Source organism: Carassius carassius, chromosome 30 (assembly GCF_963082965.1).
Source record: "Carassius carassius chromosome 30, fCarCar2.1, whole genome shotgun sequence".
In the NCBI taxonomy this organism is placed as follows: Eukaryota; Metazoa; Chordata; class Actinopteri; order Cypriniformes; family Cyprinidae; genus Carassius; species Carassius carassius.
In genome coordinates this window covers 8,327,342-8,343,616 of record NC_081784.1, presented here as the reverse complement: position 1 = coordinate 8,343,616, position 16,275 = coordinate 8,327,342, and the positions used below count along the sequence as shown (strand labels likewise).

At 38.3% G+C, this 16,275-nt stretch overlaps 1 protein-coding gene across 1 annotated transcript in view; it reads left to right on the top strand.

Moving 5' to 3' along the window:
• The first annotated feature begins 430 nt into the window (after nucleotides 1–430).
• Nucleotides 431–16,275, top strand: part of LOC132110543 (protein jagged-1b-like) — a 29,972-nt gene continuing 14,127 nt past the window's right edge. The window contains exons 1-7 of the mRNA XM_059517243.1: nucleotides 431–775; nucleotides 1,029–1,331; nucleotides 7,958–8,015; nucleotides 10,611–10,862; nucleotides 11,664–11,724; nucleotides 14,469–14,599; nucleotides 14,694–14,813. Coding sequence (XP_059373226.1) covers nucleotides 704–775; nucleotides 1,029–1,331; nucleotides 7,958–8,015; nucleotides 10,611–10,862; nucleotides 11,664–11,724; nucleotides 14,469–14,599; nucleotides 14,694–14,813 — 997 coding nt within the window. The 5' untranslated portion in view covers nucleotides 431–703. The remainder of the gene's footprint in view (nucleotides 776–1,028; nucleotides 1,332–7,957; nucleotides 8,016–10,610; nucleotides 10,863–11,663; nucleotides 11,725–14,468; nucleotides 14,600–14,693; nucleotides 14,814–16,275) is intronic.

Here is a 16,275-nt window from a genome sequence, read left to right as displayed (position 1 = left end):
TATGTGTGTGTGTGTGTGTGTGTGTGTGTGTGTGTGTGTGTGTGTGTGTGTGTGTGTGTGTGTGTGTGTGTGTGTGAGACAGGCAAATAGGCAGATATATATTATTTTTAACTATTTAATGTTTAATATTTTTCTTTTAAAATGTTTCCTTTTAATATTTTACAGTATAACTGAATTTTATTTAAAATATTTAGCACACAGCAAACTAATTTATATAGTATTTTGCATTCATTTTACTTCAAAACTATATCTTCCCCTATAACATTTTTTTGCAGTGGAAGAACATGCGGTTATTAGTACTAAATCTCACAGATAAACCTGTCATCTTGTGGGACGGGGCAAGGGCGTGGCTTCCCTACACGCCACACCCTTTAACTTTTGAATATTATAATTAGGCATGCGTTTGCCACCCCCATTAACTGAATTTGGTGTCTTGAATGCGCATCCAGTCAGTCGCGGACAAACGCTCTCACGGCTTCTGTGTAATGTATACCCGCCGCTGAGAGAGAGAAGCAGAATAAGAAAGACAAGGATTTCAGATACGCCGGGATAATAGGAGGCCGTTTTCTACACACTGAAAAGTAGTCTTCTGAAAGAAATAAAGTTGTTCTCCACCCGTGCATGTTAAATCGGGGAGTAGACTACATTAGAGCCGTGAGGCGGCTACAACTTCTGAGTCTCAAAGCAACACCAACAAGAAGGCATGAGTGTGCGACGAAGCTCAGTATTTTCTGCTTTTTACCTTCATGCCTTTTTGTTATGCTTGCCGACGAAGGTAAGTCTGTTTTTAATAACTTAAATGCTTTTTCTGTCTTTGTGTTATGTATTTTCAAACATACAACACAAAAAGATATCTATTTGGCATTTTGACAAATATCTTAGTTATCTCTTAAGCAAGCGCAAACGTTCTGGATGGTTCAATTTGACACTTACAGATTGGCAGACAAGTTTAGTTATTCCATAAAACCTGACACGTTGCCTTTACTGCACTTTATATACGCGGATTTGAAGTTTGTTCTGCTCAACAGGTGTCTGACGCATCGGGGCACTTCGAGCTGGAAATCGTATCGATGCAGAATGCGAACGGCGAGCTGCAGAACGGCTCGTGCTGCGACGGCGAGAGGAACCCGGCGGATCGCAAATGCACGCGGGGCGAATGTGATACATATTTTAAAGTTTGTCTTAAGGAATATCAATCGCGAGTTTCCGCGGCTGGGGCTTGCAGTTTCGGAACTGGATCTACGGCCGTTCTCGGTGGGAATAAATTTTCGGCCAAGGGAACGCGGAGTGAAAGGTCAAGGATTGTTTTACCCTTCAGTTTTGCGTGGCCGGTGAGTAGATGCTCCTTCTTTCTCATTGCGATTTCTTGTTTTAGAGCATATTTAATGAGGTCAGAGCGAGTTATGATGACGCAACGTTGGTGATACATCTTAGCAATGTTTCGATCCACGTGCGCGGTTTGTCCTGGAGTATATACCTGCTCCGGTGCATGACACCGTAAACAACAACAACAACAACCACCGACTAAAACCGAGAACTTTTAAGTTTAATCCCTGCATTACATTTTCAAAGTGGTGCCAAAGTTCATTACACTAGTTAACCGCTTTGAATGTGTTTACTGATGTAGAAATTGATCAAATTGAAATGCAAAATGGATGTAAGCAAAGATGTTTCTTTGGGAAAATATTTATAAATGTCTTTTTGTGCCATGTTGGCAGTAAATTATGATAATTTTTTCTGTGTTTCCTTTTTAGCAGTCAGTTAAGTTGGTAAATAAATACATGGAATAAACAGTTATCTTGCACCTACTAAATCTCTTCATTTGTGTCACTGCATTAGAATGCAAATAAAAAAAGATTTGTTTGGTGTCAAGCACGTGAGCCTAAGCTCCACAGAGAGATTTACCAATGTTTGTCTTGCAGCTCTAAAGAATTTATGAGTTGACTATGATCTCTTGAAATGGTAGTCATCTCTTTAAGGGGCTTTTATAGCCTGCGTTATCAAGTCAGTCTAAACTGCAGGTGATTTGCAGTAAACCTTTGTGTTATGATATGCCGCAGTGCAATGGAATCCCTGCTGAAGTATGTATTGTGTTGTCTGTCTGCCAACATGAGGGTCAGATTTTAGCTGTTAAGCTAAATAAATTCTGGGCCTGTGGACCCCTGCGGGTCTCTAAAGGTACTCCAGGGGGGTCAGTGGAGAATGTGGGCTAGATAAAACATTCTTTTTTAGGACATTTCTGGTTATGTTCTAATGATATATTATGAAGTGATGTTTGTTAATAATCTTAATGAAAGAGTTGCTCTGAGAAAATCTAGCTCTTTTTATACTTGAGGGGGGGGGGTCAAGAGAGTCTGATTGGGGGTAGTAAGGGTTGTAAAACTTGGTGTAGTTTAACCTTAAACCATTTATTTTGGTAGCAATACCTTTGTTGGAGCTATTTTAGTGGTATTGATCTACTTGATACAGTTTTCTGTGATTCTTCATTCGGAAATAGCTTACCAGGATTCCCAACGTTCCTGTAAAATATGAAAATGTCAGGCAATGTGATTTTGAGGCCTGTAAAAGTTGTACATTTATCAGATCTTAAAAGTCATGGAAGAGTTGGTCTTTGTTGAGAAAGTGTGGGAACCCTGTGTTCGTGTTAATTTCTGAGCTCTTGACTGTGAGGATGTTGGCGTGAGCACTTGTGCACCTGCTTGCTTGATGATGTAATTGTGGATACATTCTCAGCTGGGTCAAAATGATTAAAAAATAAATCAAAGGACAAACTGTGCCCACCTGTCCAGAATGTGAACTACATGTAGATGACCAGCGGGCATGTGTTGATCCTATAACACTCCAGCTATTTTTGTGATGTCCACTTCCAAAGCATACTGCAAAATTATGAAATAGCACACTTCAGTCAGTCACTAATTATTTTTTCGGTTGGCAGCTGGGGAGGGTTGAAGTTTAGGCTTTGTGTCAGTCACGGCTGACTGGAGGCTAGGTATGGCACCTTTTAACTTTGCAACCCTCTGTAATTACTCTCTGCAAGTTCCCAGACACAACAGCAGATCTTGTCACCAAACTTTAAATGTTTCATTTACAGGAATACCGCCCATTTATTTTGTACCCTTTGCTGCATTTGATTGCCCCATGCTTTTAGATTTAGTGAGGGTGTAGAGAGAAAAGGAGAGTGAGTGACATAGAGGGGTTTTAGGCATGGCCCACCCAGACAGACCCAGCTTCAGCAAACATGAAACGGGGTGACAATAGCCGGGCCAAACTGGCTACAGCGAGGATTACTGTGCATAATGGAGCCAGTCCAGGAATAATGCCGGCCCAGAGCAAGCTACAGGAAGCTGCGTTCGACTCAGCAATGATGAGATCGGCTCCTAGACAAACCCGCCCCAACCCTGACCTTACTTCTCATACTGTCCGTTTCAGCAAATTACAGCACTGTTCTCTGGCCCTGTGGCCCTGAATGCACCTGGGGCCTGTCTGCTCAGCATGAGCCAAAAAGCTGGTTCACCAACAAATTGGATAATTCCTTTTTTCCTGTCCCATCTTCCATTCAGCTTAATGGTCTGTGAACCCCGTTCCCTTTCCTAAAAGCCAAACTAGCATTTATGTGTGGATTTAATTCATGTCCCTTTCAAAGTAAACACAGAAGTAATCCAAACCATATTTTAAAGTCTTTCTTTTGCTTGTCTGAGCACATTCTGTCTATTTCTCTTGTGCTATTGGAAAAGACAGCAGGCTGAGGGTCGGTGTGGGAATAAAAAAGCAGGTGAACCATCCACAAGCCTGAGGTAAAGCGCTACGGGCAGCTAAGGGTATAATGACATGTTGCTTCATACAGTCTCCTCTGATGTGGCACTTAAGCACAAATACTCAAGTCGTTGAACGAGGAAATGCATCATTTGTCTTTTTCTCACCCTTGTTAAGGTCTTGAATGAGGTATTGTTAAGCCAGTGTAATGTAGTGTAGTACTGTGCTTGTAGTGACATTTTGTTTAGCTATAACTTTTCTCAATCACCTGACACACAACTTACTTAATTCAGGCTCATGATGTTATCAGGAAATATTTTGTTGTATTGAGATCTCTAATCTTGAATACACACCCTTTGACTGGATATCTGACAGCTGATGTGCTGTTTGATCCGATTCTCTCCTCAGTCCCTGCCCGCGATCGCCTTCTTGAGTGACAGGAGATTAGATGGCTTCCAGTAGCGCTTGTGTGCGCACAGGTGACTGGCAGACCTGTTATCAGGGAAGCCTGTCTCATTTTCCACGCCAGAGAGAGCAGTGAAAGATTATCAGAAGCTTTCCCTGCTAGCCCCCCTTATCTCCAGCCACCACTCCTGATAGGAATCTCCCACAAAAAAGTCCTTCCTTCTGTGATTGCACATCCTGAAAGGCAAAAAAGGCCTTCTTGTTCATGGTCTAAGTTTTCCAAGCTGCTAATGTAAATCCTGTTGACTTTGATTGATTGGTATCTGGCGGAGTACATCCAGAGCCATTGTTGAGAACATTTGTCACTATACATGTCAGCGTCTCCATATTAGCAATCAGACTATTACCAGCCGAGATATAACTTGACAGATTCCCACAGCAAGTCAGTGTGATAAAAGCAAAAAACAAGAAGCCTCGGACATTTGTAGATGGTTAATACGTCCCATATCAGAGCTCAGGGGGTTTGGAAGCAAGTAGACCTTTATCAGATGTCTGTGCAGGCCTAGAGCGATAAAGAAAATGCTATATAAAGTCTGCTGATGGGGATAGTGAGCATTCAGTGATGACACTGAGGTCAGTGACAAGCATGGGAAAAATGAACCTGCAAGCAGCAGGCATTTAGAGCTGATATACAGATTGTGAGTTATGAAGTGAGATCCACAGCAGCCCTTTACTTTAAAACTTCCTCTGCCTCTCACCAAAAAACTGTCATTCATTTAGTTGGTCTAAACCCTTATAGGGCAAAAAACGTTCCTGTTGCTCAAAGAGTAGAGCATGTCACTAGCAAAGCAAGTCACTTTGGATAAAATCATCTGCCAAATGCATTAAGGTGAATGTGAAACTACAGTACATGATGTCAGGAAAAACAATTGCTTAGGTTAAGGTTAGGTAAGTTCATCACCTTTTTTAGTCGCTGTCCTGTAGCCTCTGATCTGATGAGAGGTTGTGCAAGCTCATGTCCAGACATGTCCGTTATACGGCAGTGAGCACTTTCAAGCACATGTGTGGAAGTGCAGGGCAGCTGAAATAAATGAGCTGTCTGCTTGATATACATAAACTGGCAAGATCTGTTAATTCAGTGGGGGCCGTGAATCAACAGCATGATTGTGTTCACATTGCGTTCAAGTGTAGACAAGGAGAGAAAGGACAAGGTGTATAATAACGGAGGTGTCACTTGCATCACTTGCATCAAATAAACTGCTATTTCATAACCATTAGCACAAAGACTGTGAGATTGCTGAGTAGCTGCTTAGTGAGTTTGAGAAGTGTATTTTTTTTTTTTTTTTTTTTTTTTTTAGCACAAGTGCTTGGACATTTTGAACAGTAAAACTTTCTCAAATAGTTGTATGTTTTGTTTAATGCACTTTAGCATTACCGCTACATGAAGTAATGTATGGCTGTTGCATCTTGGCCATACACGCTGTTTTTTGGGGGAAATTAGTTTAAAATATTATCACAAATGTCTTGACTAAATATGTCAAATTGGATATTGATACTCTTCAGGTCATCGAGATCAGAATGGCGCAGTCTAATTTTAGCTCTTTGTACAGTGAGAGGTACTGTGGTTGGTTTGTTTGAATGGTCTGGCGTAGGGGAATCAAGGTCCATCGTTGCTGCAAAGTGATAGTGAGAACCTTGGTGATGTTGGAAATTCCATGGTCTCTCGTCAAGAGTATGAGTGTGTGAATTTGACAAGTAGGTGCTGAAAAGAGACGCTTCAATTCTGGCACAGGCGCGTTCGCACACAGGCTCGTTTTCTCTCATATGCTTCTGCTTTTTTTGATCAACTCTAACACTAAATCCTAGATATGGATGCTCATTTTATTCTCGCAGGCGAAGTAATCTCTCTCTCTTTCTCTCTCCGTGACTCTTGTTACCTGATACCGGTGAGAGCCATGATGACCTTAAGTCAGACAAAGCGTTTCAGAAGTGCTGAAATGTAGCCAAGCCCTCCAGAGATCTCGGCCTGCATTGGAGTCATGCTAAAAGCAGCCCACCCCCTGCAACTCCCTCAGATCCTCACGACACATTCCACTCCGTGGGGAAAAAGAGGAACAAAATGCAGCACACGAAAGACCTGAAAGCGAGAAGTGAAAGGGGATTTTTGTGGGTTTTTCAAAGAAACAAGTTCACTTTCATTCTACAATTTTCTTCTTATCGTAACTGTTTCTGTCATATATATGAGGTAACTATGCAAAACGGATATTAGTGGGAATTTATTAGTATGTATGTATCGTTTGTATGTAAGTATTGTCAGGCATTCTGTTGAAAACAAACAAACAAAAAAAAAAAACATATAAATAAATAAATAAATATATATATATATATATATATACACATGTACCTTGGTAGAACCAATGAGGTCTGTAATACTTGGACAGCATTGGACAGTTAGCATTCCCATTGCACAACTGGTACAGAAATGAAGTCCACAATTTGAATACCACCACTATTGCTTAAGAGCACTCAAATCTGCATTCATTTGCCAATAACCTGAGCCATAAATGTCATTTGACTAATCACATGATGGCAGTCAACCAGCAAATCTGTGATTGGGGAGAAAAATGACAAAAGGAGGAGTTGCTGATTGGCTTATGGCGCCACAGCAACATTTACAATCCCAAACTTTTCACTAGCAACTATCATGAGTTTATTTTCCACTTTTAAAAGGGGTTACCATAAAATATCTTAGAACACTGGAAAAAAAACACCCCTAATGGTGTAGTTACGACATCTACCAGTAGGTTTCTTGCCAGCCGAACTGTGGTATTCTTGGGGTACCATGTAAATAATGTGGTACATGGATATGAATCATTCATTATCATTGTATATATTAAAGAACCATGATGCAGCCACCCAATTCCATCATTGTGTTTCTCAACCATCCAATTTGTCAAACTCCAAATTTAATGGCAGTCTTGCAAATTACAGTTAGTACTATGATAGTAGGACTCCTATGAATGTACAAAATGTTGGACCTAATGTCCTTATAATAACCACTGAACTGATGCCACATAACTGTCAGTTTGAGGCTTGTCATTTCTGGAAATTTCATTATTTCCTGGGGGGGAGGGGGGGGGGTCAGAATGGAGAGAAACAGCCTGATGCTGCAATGCTCAAACCTAAATTTGTTTAATTTGTTTTGCTTTCTTATTACTTGTTTGAATTTCCATTTTCATGCATTTTATGTAATAATTGTATCTTTTATAATCATTACAAAGGGAATTTAATCTATTAATTAAGTAGGATTTTTTTTTACTTGTTTCCATGTGAAGTACTTGGTGCTTATTGCATTTTTTTTTTCTTATTGCAAAGCACTGTGAGCTGCATTGCATGTATGAAAGGTGCTATACAAATTAAGTTTATTATTATTGGTAATATTATTATACATTTTAATTCATTATAATTAATTGTATTAATATTGGAGAAAATCTTAGATTAAGTAATATTACCAAATCATGGATGCTTGTTGATCTATTCTGCCAGTCATTGTGTAAATAAAGTTGGTGATACTGTATCTGCCCAAAGTTTAGGAAAGCACTACCAGATAAGGTGAAGGTTGTCTTATTCTTCTGATCTTTCACATTTCTAAACGTGTACCCATGGTCACATTTTGTCATTGGTGTGTATTGGTTTATGTGTCAAGGTCCCTGTCTAAAGCTCTGTTGAACTAAAATGATCTTTGATGTTTCTGTGTTTTGGTTTCAGTGCTGACTGCATGTGTGTTTTTCTCTTCCAGAGGTCCTACACATTGATAGTGGAGGCCTTGGATTTCAATAATGAGACCGCCAGTGACAGTGAGTAGCAGGATCTTTTGCTGTATGTTTTGCTTTCTATTTTTATTTGCTTTTTGGTTGATAGATTGTCTGTTTTGTTTGTTTCTCTCTTTGATGTTCTTTCTTTGTTTGATTTGTTTCTATTTTCCTTTGTTTAAACTTTGGGAAATGTATGAAATTAAAGTTTGTTTAGTTTTGTTTTCTTCAGCATTTTTTTTCTGTTTAAACTTTGGGAAAAGGAAAAAAATTAAAGTTTGGTTCTGTACCATTTCCGCTTATTGCTTGCTAGTCTTTAAACCAAATGCGCTGACAGGTGTGTGTGACAGGACGGGAAAGAGAAGAGGAAGACTGTGTGCATGTTTGTCTGTGAGAAACATTGTTGAGGGGGTCTCATGCTTATGAAAATGTTTCCGAATACCTGATGGCTAATGGCAGGTGTTGGCACTCAAGGTCTCACGGCCTCTCTGTCACGGTGCATAGCTCAAGCACAAGGTTATGTTTGCTAACCTCTCTCTTCTTACACCTCAACAGGGCTTAACACTTCAGAAACAATCTCATTTAGACACTAAACTGAGTCTGGTGGAGTTCATTTGAATAGCTCGTCTGGGTTGTGTTACCATTAACTTTGATATAGCGACTTTCAGCCATGATCCAGATATTTTGAGTTCAGAGTTTTTGTTACAGAAAAGCTTATGCTGAAGTTGTACTCTTGTTTTGTACTCTACAGTATGTATCAGGTTATAGACGCACATGCCAATGGTTTCTCTGATCCTAGAACCTGTTATTTTTGATTGATTGTTTCTTCAAATAATTCTTAATATGCGCCCTGCTACATTTTAGAGGTGTTTGTTTCTGTTTATTGGATTTGTTTGGAACATTAGAATCGGGATATCCCTAAATCTGTAGCCAGTTCAGACTTGCCTTCATTTGTGATTTTGCTGTATTTTGAGAAGATTTTGTAACTTTTAGTTTATTAATATTGTAAAATAACATTGTTAACGATTTAAAGCTATACCAGCTCAAACAGTAGAACATGCTGCTAGCAACACTAAAATCATAGACTTGATTCCCAGGAAATGTATAAACTGATTATACAGTTTATGTATGCATTTAAATGCATTTGATAAACACTTTCATCCATACACTACCATTCAAAGGTTTGGGGAAGGTAAGTTTAAATATTGTTTAAATTTTGCTCACCTAGGCTGAATCTTTTTATGATCCTTTGTAAATCACTCTAATATGCTGATTTGACTCTTAAGAAACATTTACTTTCATTATCTATGTTGAAAACAGTTGTGCTGCTTTATATGTTTGTGGAAATTTGGTAACACTTTGGATTGGGGAACACACATTCACTATTAACAAAGAGTTTCCCTCAATTTCCTCCTAATTTGTGCTTATTGATAGTAAGTGAGGTAGTTGTTGAAGTAGTTATGTTTAGGCATGGAGTAGGGTTAAGGGATCTATAATATGGTCATGCAGAATAAGGCATTTATATGTTCTTGTAATAAAAAACAGCCAATGTGCTTGTTTTAAGGAGAGTTGCAAGCAAAACTAAAAAACAAAATCCACTAGCAACTCTCCTTATTCTTTGTCCTGAGAGCGCAGAGGATTTTCTGTCAGTTTAATGTGACTTCCTCGCCCCACAGTGAAGTGGATCAGGCTGCAGGTAGTAAAGACGTGACACTAGGGTTCAGGGTGCAAGTGAAATGCCACAACAACCCTCTGCATTCCAGAGATCTATGAACTATAAGCCCACCTGGCCTACATAATATCATCTCTTTTCACTCATTCTACCTCCTCTAGAAATTATTGTAAATAAATCTACCCATGTTGCATCAGTTTGCAGAGAACTTTAAAGATAAGAGACATTTCAGACTCCCCTGTTCTAGTCATATTCAGGAATGAAATGGTTTAAGATGTGAGCTGTCAGCTTACCTCATCTTCTGCGGGTAGACACAGCACAATTAAGAATAAAGATGGGAAGTTTAACCAAAGTCTTGTTAGGATAGAAGTAGTTTTACATCACTGTAACAAAAAAATACTCTTGTTATTTTTGCGGGAGACAAAAAGTTTACATATCCTAATTAATAGGCATGTGGTAATTAATATTTTGGGATAAAACAGTGAATAAAATATTCTCTAGATACATATTGGAACTTGAACACAAACAAATAGCTAACTAGTCAAAAATTCTGTTAAAAATAAATTACTTAAAACATGGAATCTAACATTGTAAATTGGACTTCTGATTGTATTAGTCATGTATAAAGCTATTCGGAAATATAAAAAGCAACTTGAGATGATTGCGAGAGAGAGAGAGAGAGAGAGAGAGAGAGAGAGCACGCAAGACAGTGTTTATTCACTGATGTCATGAGTGCTGGCTGCCAGTAGGATTACATATTGTTTGCACAATGTAATTATTAGTGAATCTGGCTTTTCCTTCAGCTATAGACATGGCCATATGTCAGCAACTAGATATTGTTAGATATCACCAATCTGTGATCAACTAGATATTGAGACATTAAAGTTTCCTGGTTAACCTTTATTTCTGAATTGTGTGTGGTGTTATTGTGTCAAGGCCTTTCTGAGTGTTACACATTGACTGTTCAGGTGGAAAGCTCATCGAGAAAGCGTACCACTCTGGCATGATCAACCCGAATCGACAGTGGCAGAGACTGACCCACAACGGCCATATCGCCCAGTTTGAGTACCAGATCCGGGTCACTTGTGATGAACACTACTACGGCTTTGGCTGCAACAAGTTCTGCCGGCCACGTGATGAGTTCTTTGGACATTACACCTGTGACCAGAATGGCAACAAGACCTGTCTGGAAGGATGGACGGGTCCTGACTGCAATACGGGTGAGCAAGTACACTATGTTGCTGCCACATTTTTTTGTTTATTATATATATTTTTTTGCATTTACTTAATCAAAAATACAGTAAAAACAGTAATATTGTGAAAATAATATTATAGTGTAAAATAATTGTTTTCTATTTTAATATATTTTAAAATGTATTTTTTTCCTGTGATGCAAAACTGAGTTTTCAGCAGCCATTACTGTAGCCTTCTCTACTCTAGCCTCTCGGGTCACTTCAGAATACTTTCTAATATACTGATTTGATGCTAAAAAAAACTATGCATTTTTATGATTCTCTAATGAATAGAAAGTTTAAAAAACAGCATTTAAAATAGTCATAAGAGTCATAAAAATCTTTAAAAAATCAAATAAAAATTAAAAATCCCCAAACTTATGTACATTTTACAATTATGTTGAACTAAATTATTATTTATATAAATAAAATATATATATTTTTTATTTATATATTGTATCTTTATCAATCATTAAGGACAGGAAATGTAATAATTTTTTCTGGTTTTTGGCATCTCTTAATGAATCTGATTATGAAATAAAATGCTTTCAAGCAGTTGCCATTTTAAGAGGCTGGTTGGGTGAGAGTGATAGTTTGGAATAAGCGGTGAATGGAGCCTGACGACAGGACTTAAATTAGAGTAGAATTCAGTTAGGCTGGTCAGGGTTTAAAGATTGCCAAAATGTTTTCATGGGTGAACAGGGGACATTGAGGCCCATGGTGTGCATGGCCTACTGAGAATGGGGAACATACTCTCATTCATCCATTCCCACTCTTTCTGTTTTCCAGCAATCTGCAGACAAGGTTGCAGTACCGAACATGGATCTTGTAATCAACCAGGTGACTGCAAGTGAGTTATTTGCAATATTATTCTTTATTCTTAACATTTTTATGGCATTTCCTGCAAAAATAAAAAAGTATATTTTGTCCTCACCCTTGCTCTTTAACATTTTGAGCAACATGTCAAGCCTCGTTAAAGAGTGAAAGATGCAACAGTAAAAGCTTTCACCACAACTAGAGGCTTATGGTTAAATCTTGTTAGAATCCATGTGTCCTGCTTGACCTATCGGGGTCTGATAGCTCAAGTGCTGATTTTGTTCAACAGACAAGCACAGATTACTGACTTCCACCTACAAATATGCAACATTGCTGGCATTTAGCAGTGAGATGGTGTCAATAAGGCCATGTTGTAGAAACAACTGAATCACAAAGCTATTTTTAGGCATTTTATGTTTTGCTTTTGTCTGGCGAGATGTTGAAGCCTTATCTACACACCATAATCTGCCAAGTTCAACCTTTAATTGGGTTTTAAAATGCAATGCTTGTTTTACAAATGATGTTTGAATTTGGCCATGGGGAAGAGAAAGCTAAGCGTATCTGTGTGTTTGTGTACAGCTAAAGCTCAGTGATTTATGAGTGTATCATAAATACTTTTTTAACACTGATGCACATCAAAATAGACCATAAACTAACTAGCTTGTCTAATTTGTAATAAAATAGCATGGTGGTTTTATTCTATTGTGTTGTTTAAATAAAGAAGAAAATTTGAAGCAATTTTGTGTTTTTTTTTTCATCCTTCCATTGCAGCATGATTTCCTTGACTGTTTCTTGAGTTAGGTTTTGCTTCGTAATGTGTACGATTTCAGCGTGCATGGGAAAAAATGCATAAACAAGGCTTTCTGAAGTTATTTGCTTCATCATAAAGGAATGCTTCATGTGTAAATTATTTGTGTTAGGTAGGGCATCGTTTGGCAACAAACTAATCTTCTATTGGTTGGGGCAAGTCATGGCAGGTTTTGCATTGGGTTTTTTCTGGTTTTCCATTGGTTTGTTATAGGTATTCGTATGTTTTCTGGTCTGACGTTAATGATGTTTTATTACAATGTTTTGTTTGACTAATTCTTATTGTTGTACCATCGCTGAAAGCGTTCAAGATCAAGGCTAGAAGTCTACCAAATTTAATGTATACTAAAACCTCAGCCCTTTGTTACATTTGGCATGATTATATGCCATTATTTATTCATCTCTCACTGAAAGCTTGCCAGAACACACAACGATGCAATTGTGCAACTGTTGTAACAAGAGCTCTTACTGTGCTAAATCGGAACTGCCGAGGCCTACAGTCGAGGTGAAAATCTTTCTCAGCCATGCAGATTTAACGTCATGTTTCTGCTTCAATATAAAAATCACTTCTTAGATCTTCATTGCTGATGTGAAACAGTGTTTCTCGTAGTCAAAATCTTCTTGCACGTTTAAGAATCGTTGTCTTTAATCACAGAGAGAGGTTTATTTTTACAGCAGAACTGCCACCTCGGGCTAATTGTTTTCTTTTTCCCCAGAGGGCAGTCTGTTTTTCTGTGGCTAAGTGCTCAAGTTACTTACTATCTCATCTGTGTCCTTCTTTAAGGAGCAGGTTATCGCTCGGGCTGTTTAATTACTGCCATCTAAAGGGGGGAGTGTAGAGGAGAGCTATTGCTGAGCTGTTTTGGAGATGGCTTTTAATTACAGGCTTAGAGATATTCTGCGGCTGTAGATCTGACCCTGTTTTCTTCATTCCCTGGGTGGAGAACAGCTACATGGGAACAGAAGTGAGAATGCAAAAGAACCCGCCATAAATCCATTGGCCAATCGAGCAGTTTACAAACACAGTCCTCCCCACCACCCACCCAGACAGTCCGAGCAGTTCTGGGGCCAAGCTTCTCCGCTTTTATTGAGACAGAGTGTCCTGCCACAAGCTAATGTTAGTCTCTCTAAAAGACCCAGTAGAGTTTTAAAGCTGCTGTTTGTTGTTTGCATGGCTTGGCATTAAATAATCAGACAAGAAGTTGTCGGCGGTTCCCTTTTCCCTGTGGACTGGAGCGAACTTATAAAACAGAGTTTATGAAAGGGTAACCTTTTAGCATTGAATGCTCTGAAAAACAACACTTTTCTCAAAGATTTGTTAAGTACTTTGAGAAAATTATGGCAAATTATGCTTCAGAAAATCACTACACATTGTTTTAGTGTGGTGTTGTCATTATAACTGAATGTACTTCTTTAACCCTGACGCCTCTTGAGAAAATGAGAGAACAGGAAAAGCAAACAAAGCGGTGTTGGTGGATATTATAATGATTTTTCAAAGGGTAAAATAAAAAAACCTCATTAAAGTAATATTGTGTTGAAAATTGTTTTGCACTGTTAATCATGAAAGTACTGACTTTGTTATTCATTCTGTTCATGATAACTGAATAACTATACTGTATATAAATATACAAATATATGTAAAAATCCACAACAAATGCATACGTTTTATTAGTTGATATATATTTAAATGAATAAATATATATACATTTTCAAAATGGTTGAAAACTGGATTGAAAAAGTTTTAGCTACTTTGCACTACTGGTAAAATAAATGAAAAAAAAAATGAATGTTACATGACAAAATATTTACTAAATGTAGTGGGCATTTTGGACTAAAAAAATGTAAAATTGAACACTACCACTATGCAGAAAATTCCTCTGGTATATATACTGCCATTTAGTGACACTTGCAGTTTTTAGTGGTCTTTTCCATTTAGGAAACCTTACCTTAGTGTATATCTGTCTTTTTCAGGTGTCTGTATGGCTGGCAGGATCTGTACTGTGATAAGTGCATCCCTCACCCGGGCTGTGTACACGGAACCTGCATTGAACCCTGGCAGTGCCTCTGTGACACTAACTGGGGTGGACAACTCTGTGACAAAGGTAAGCACACTTTCATTTGATTTATTCTGTTTTTTTGTTTTGTTTTTTTGCTTTTCAAAATTCAATACTAATATTGAATGTTTTTACCTCTTAGATTTAAACTACTGTGGAACTCACCAGCCATGTCTGAATGGAGGAACGTGCAGCAATACAGGGCCTGACAAATACCATTGCTCTTGTGAAGACGGCTACTCCGGGGTCAACTGCGAACGAGGTGAGTCTATCATGCTATAGTCTCGCTAGCCACACTTTCACTTTCAAGACTGGTTCAGTTTGCAGATTTTGGCCAAAACCGTCCAATTAGTCAGGAAAGGTGTGTCTGACTGACATGAATAGTGGCCAGTCACACATTGTTTTGTTTGATGTGCTCTTTAAGTGTTGGTTTATCTGCAATAGTGACATCACAATAATAAATCAATCTGAAATGGTGATTCTTACCATTTTGTATTCAAAATGCATCAGTTAGTGAAAAGACAGAGGCTAGTTGTTTTGTATAGCAAATATCAGTATTGTGCATTCTCAAGTGTTCTTTTCCCCTTTTTCCTCATTTTCTCCTCATTCCATTTTAAGGTCTCCCTTTTTGGTGTGCTTGAAATTTCTAATGCTTTTGAAAACCTCTACATTGTAAAAATTGGTTTTACAAAAAAAAAAAATTAACATTACTTGCCATTTCTTTGTAATTATTTGTGAAAATTACTAGAAATTTTTGATTGAAAACTGTTTCAATGTACACCAATTATTTTTTCCCAGTGTACAAGAACTTTAATTTGAAGCTAAGGTTGGTTCTGGCCATGTCTGTCAGCCAACTGCGATGGACGATGGCATCGTCTATGGGCCCAACTATAATGCACAGCATTATAAAGAATCACTCCATGCACTTTCAAAAATTAATTGGGTAGTGCTTTTCAAAGGATGGGTTTGTACTTCATCTAGCCCTAACATGTGCAAATTACTACCTTAGAGTAGTATATGTATCCTTAAGATACTACTATGAACATTTTAGGGGTAGATAAGAAAATAAATGTCCCTTAGAGGAACAAGCTGTTGTTCTGCAGGTAATTTTTGTATATTGTGCGTATGGTTTATTTTAGCAGTACTGCCCAAACGGTTCACCAACTTTGCGTGTTTATGACTCTGAAAAGTAATGATACTGTAGCTGCTTAAAACTAGATACACAGAGCAGTTTAGATGCAGTCATTCAGCCAGAATTTGATTGTCTCCTTTTAAAATCTTTACAATCATTATATGCTGCTTTCTGTGTTTCTGTTGGCACTAGTCCATTATATACACAATCCCATTTTGTTATTGACACCAAGAGAAATTTTGACAGCAGTGTCATTGCATTCTGGTATAACTAGATGGAATAGGGCATAGAGAGCCAATGGGGGATCAGGTGAACCTCGGACCTTAACTGTCTACAGTGTCAGGAAGGGCGCCCAGATCTGCTAATCCTCTGTAATGATTATGTCCTTCCAGTGGATCTTGTCTGTTTTGACATTCAGTGGTTGGATGGTATAGGGATGAAATCTGCCATGGACTGTCATTGCTTTTTTCCTCCCAATCCTCCTCTCGGATTCATTTGATCCAGATTCAAGCCCTCAGGGTGGTGACAACCTCCTGAGGCATTAAAATCTTCCTCTATCCAAACCATTGGAGGAATTGTTCCATCTTAAGCA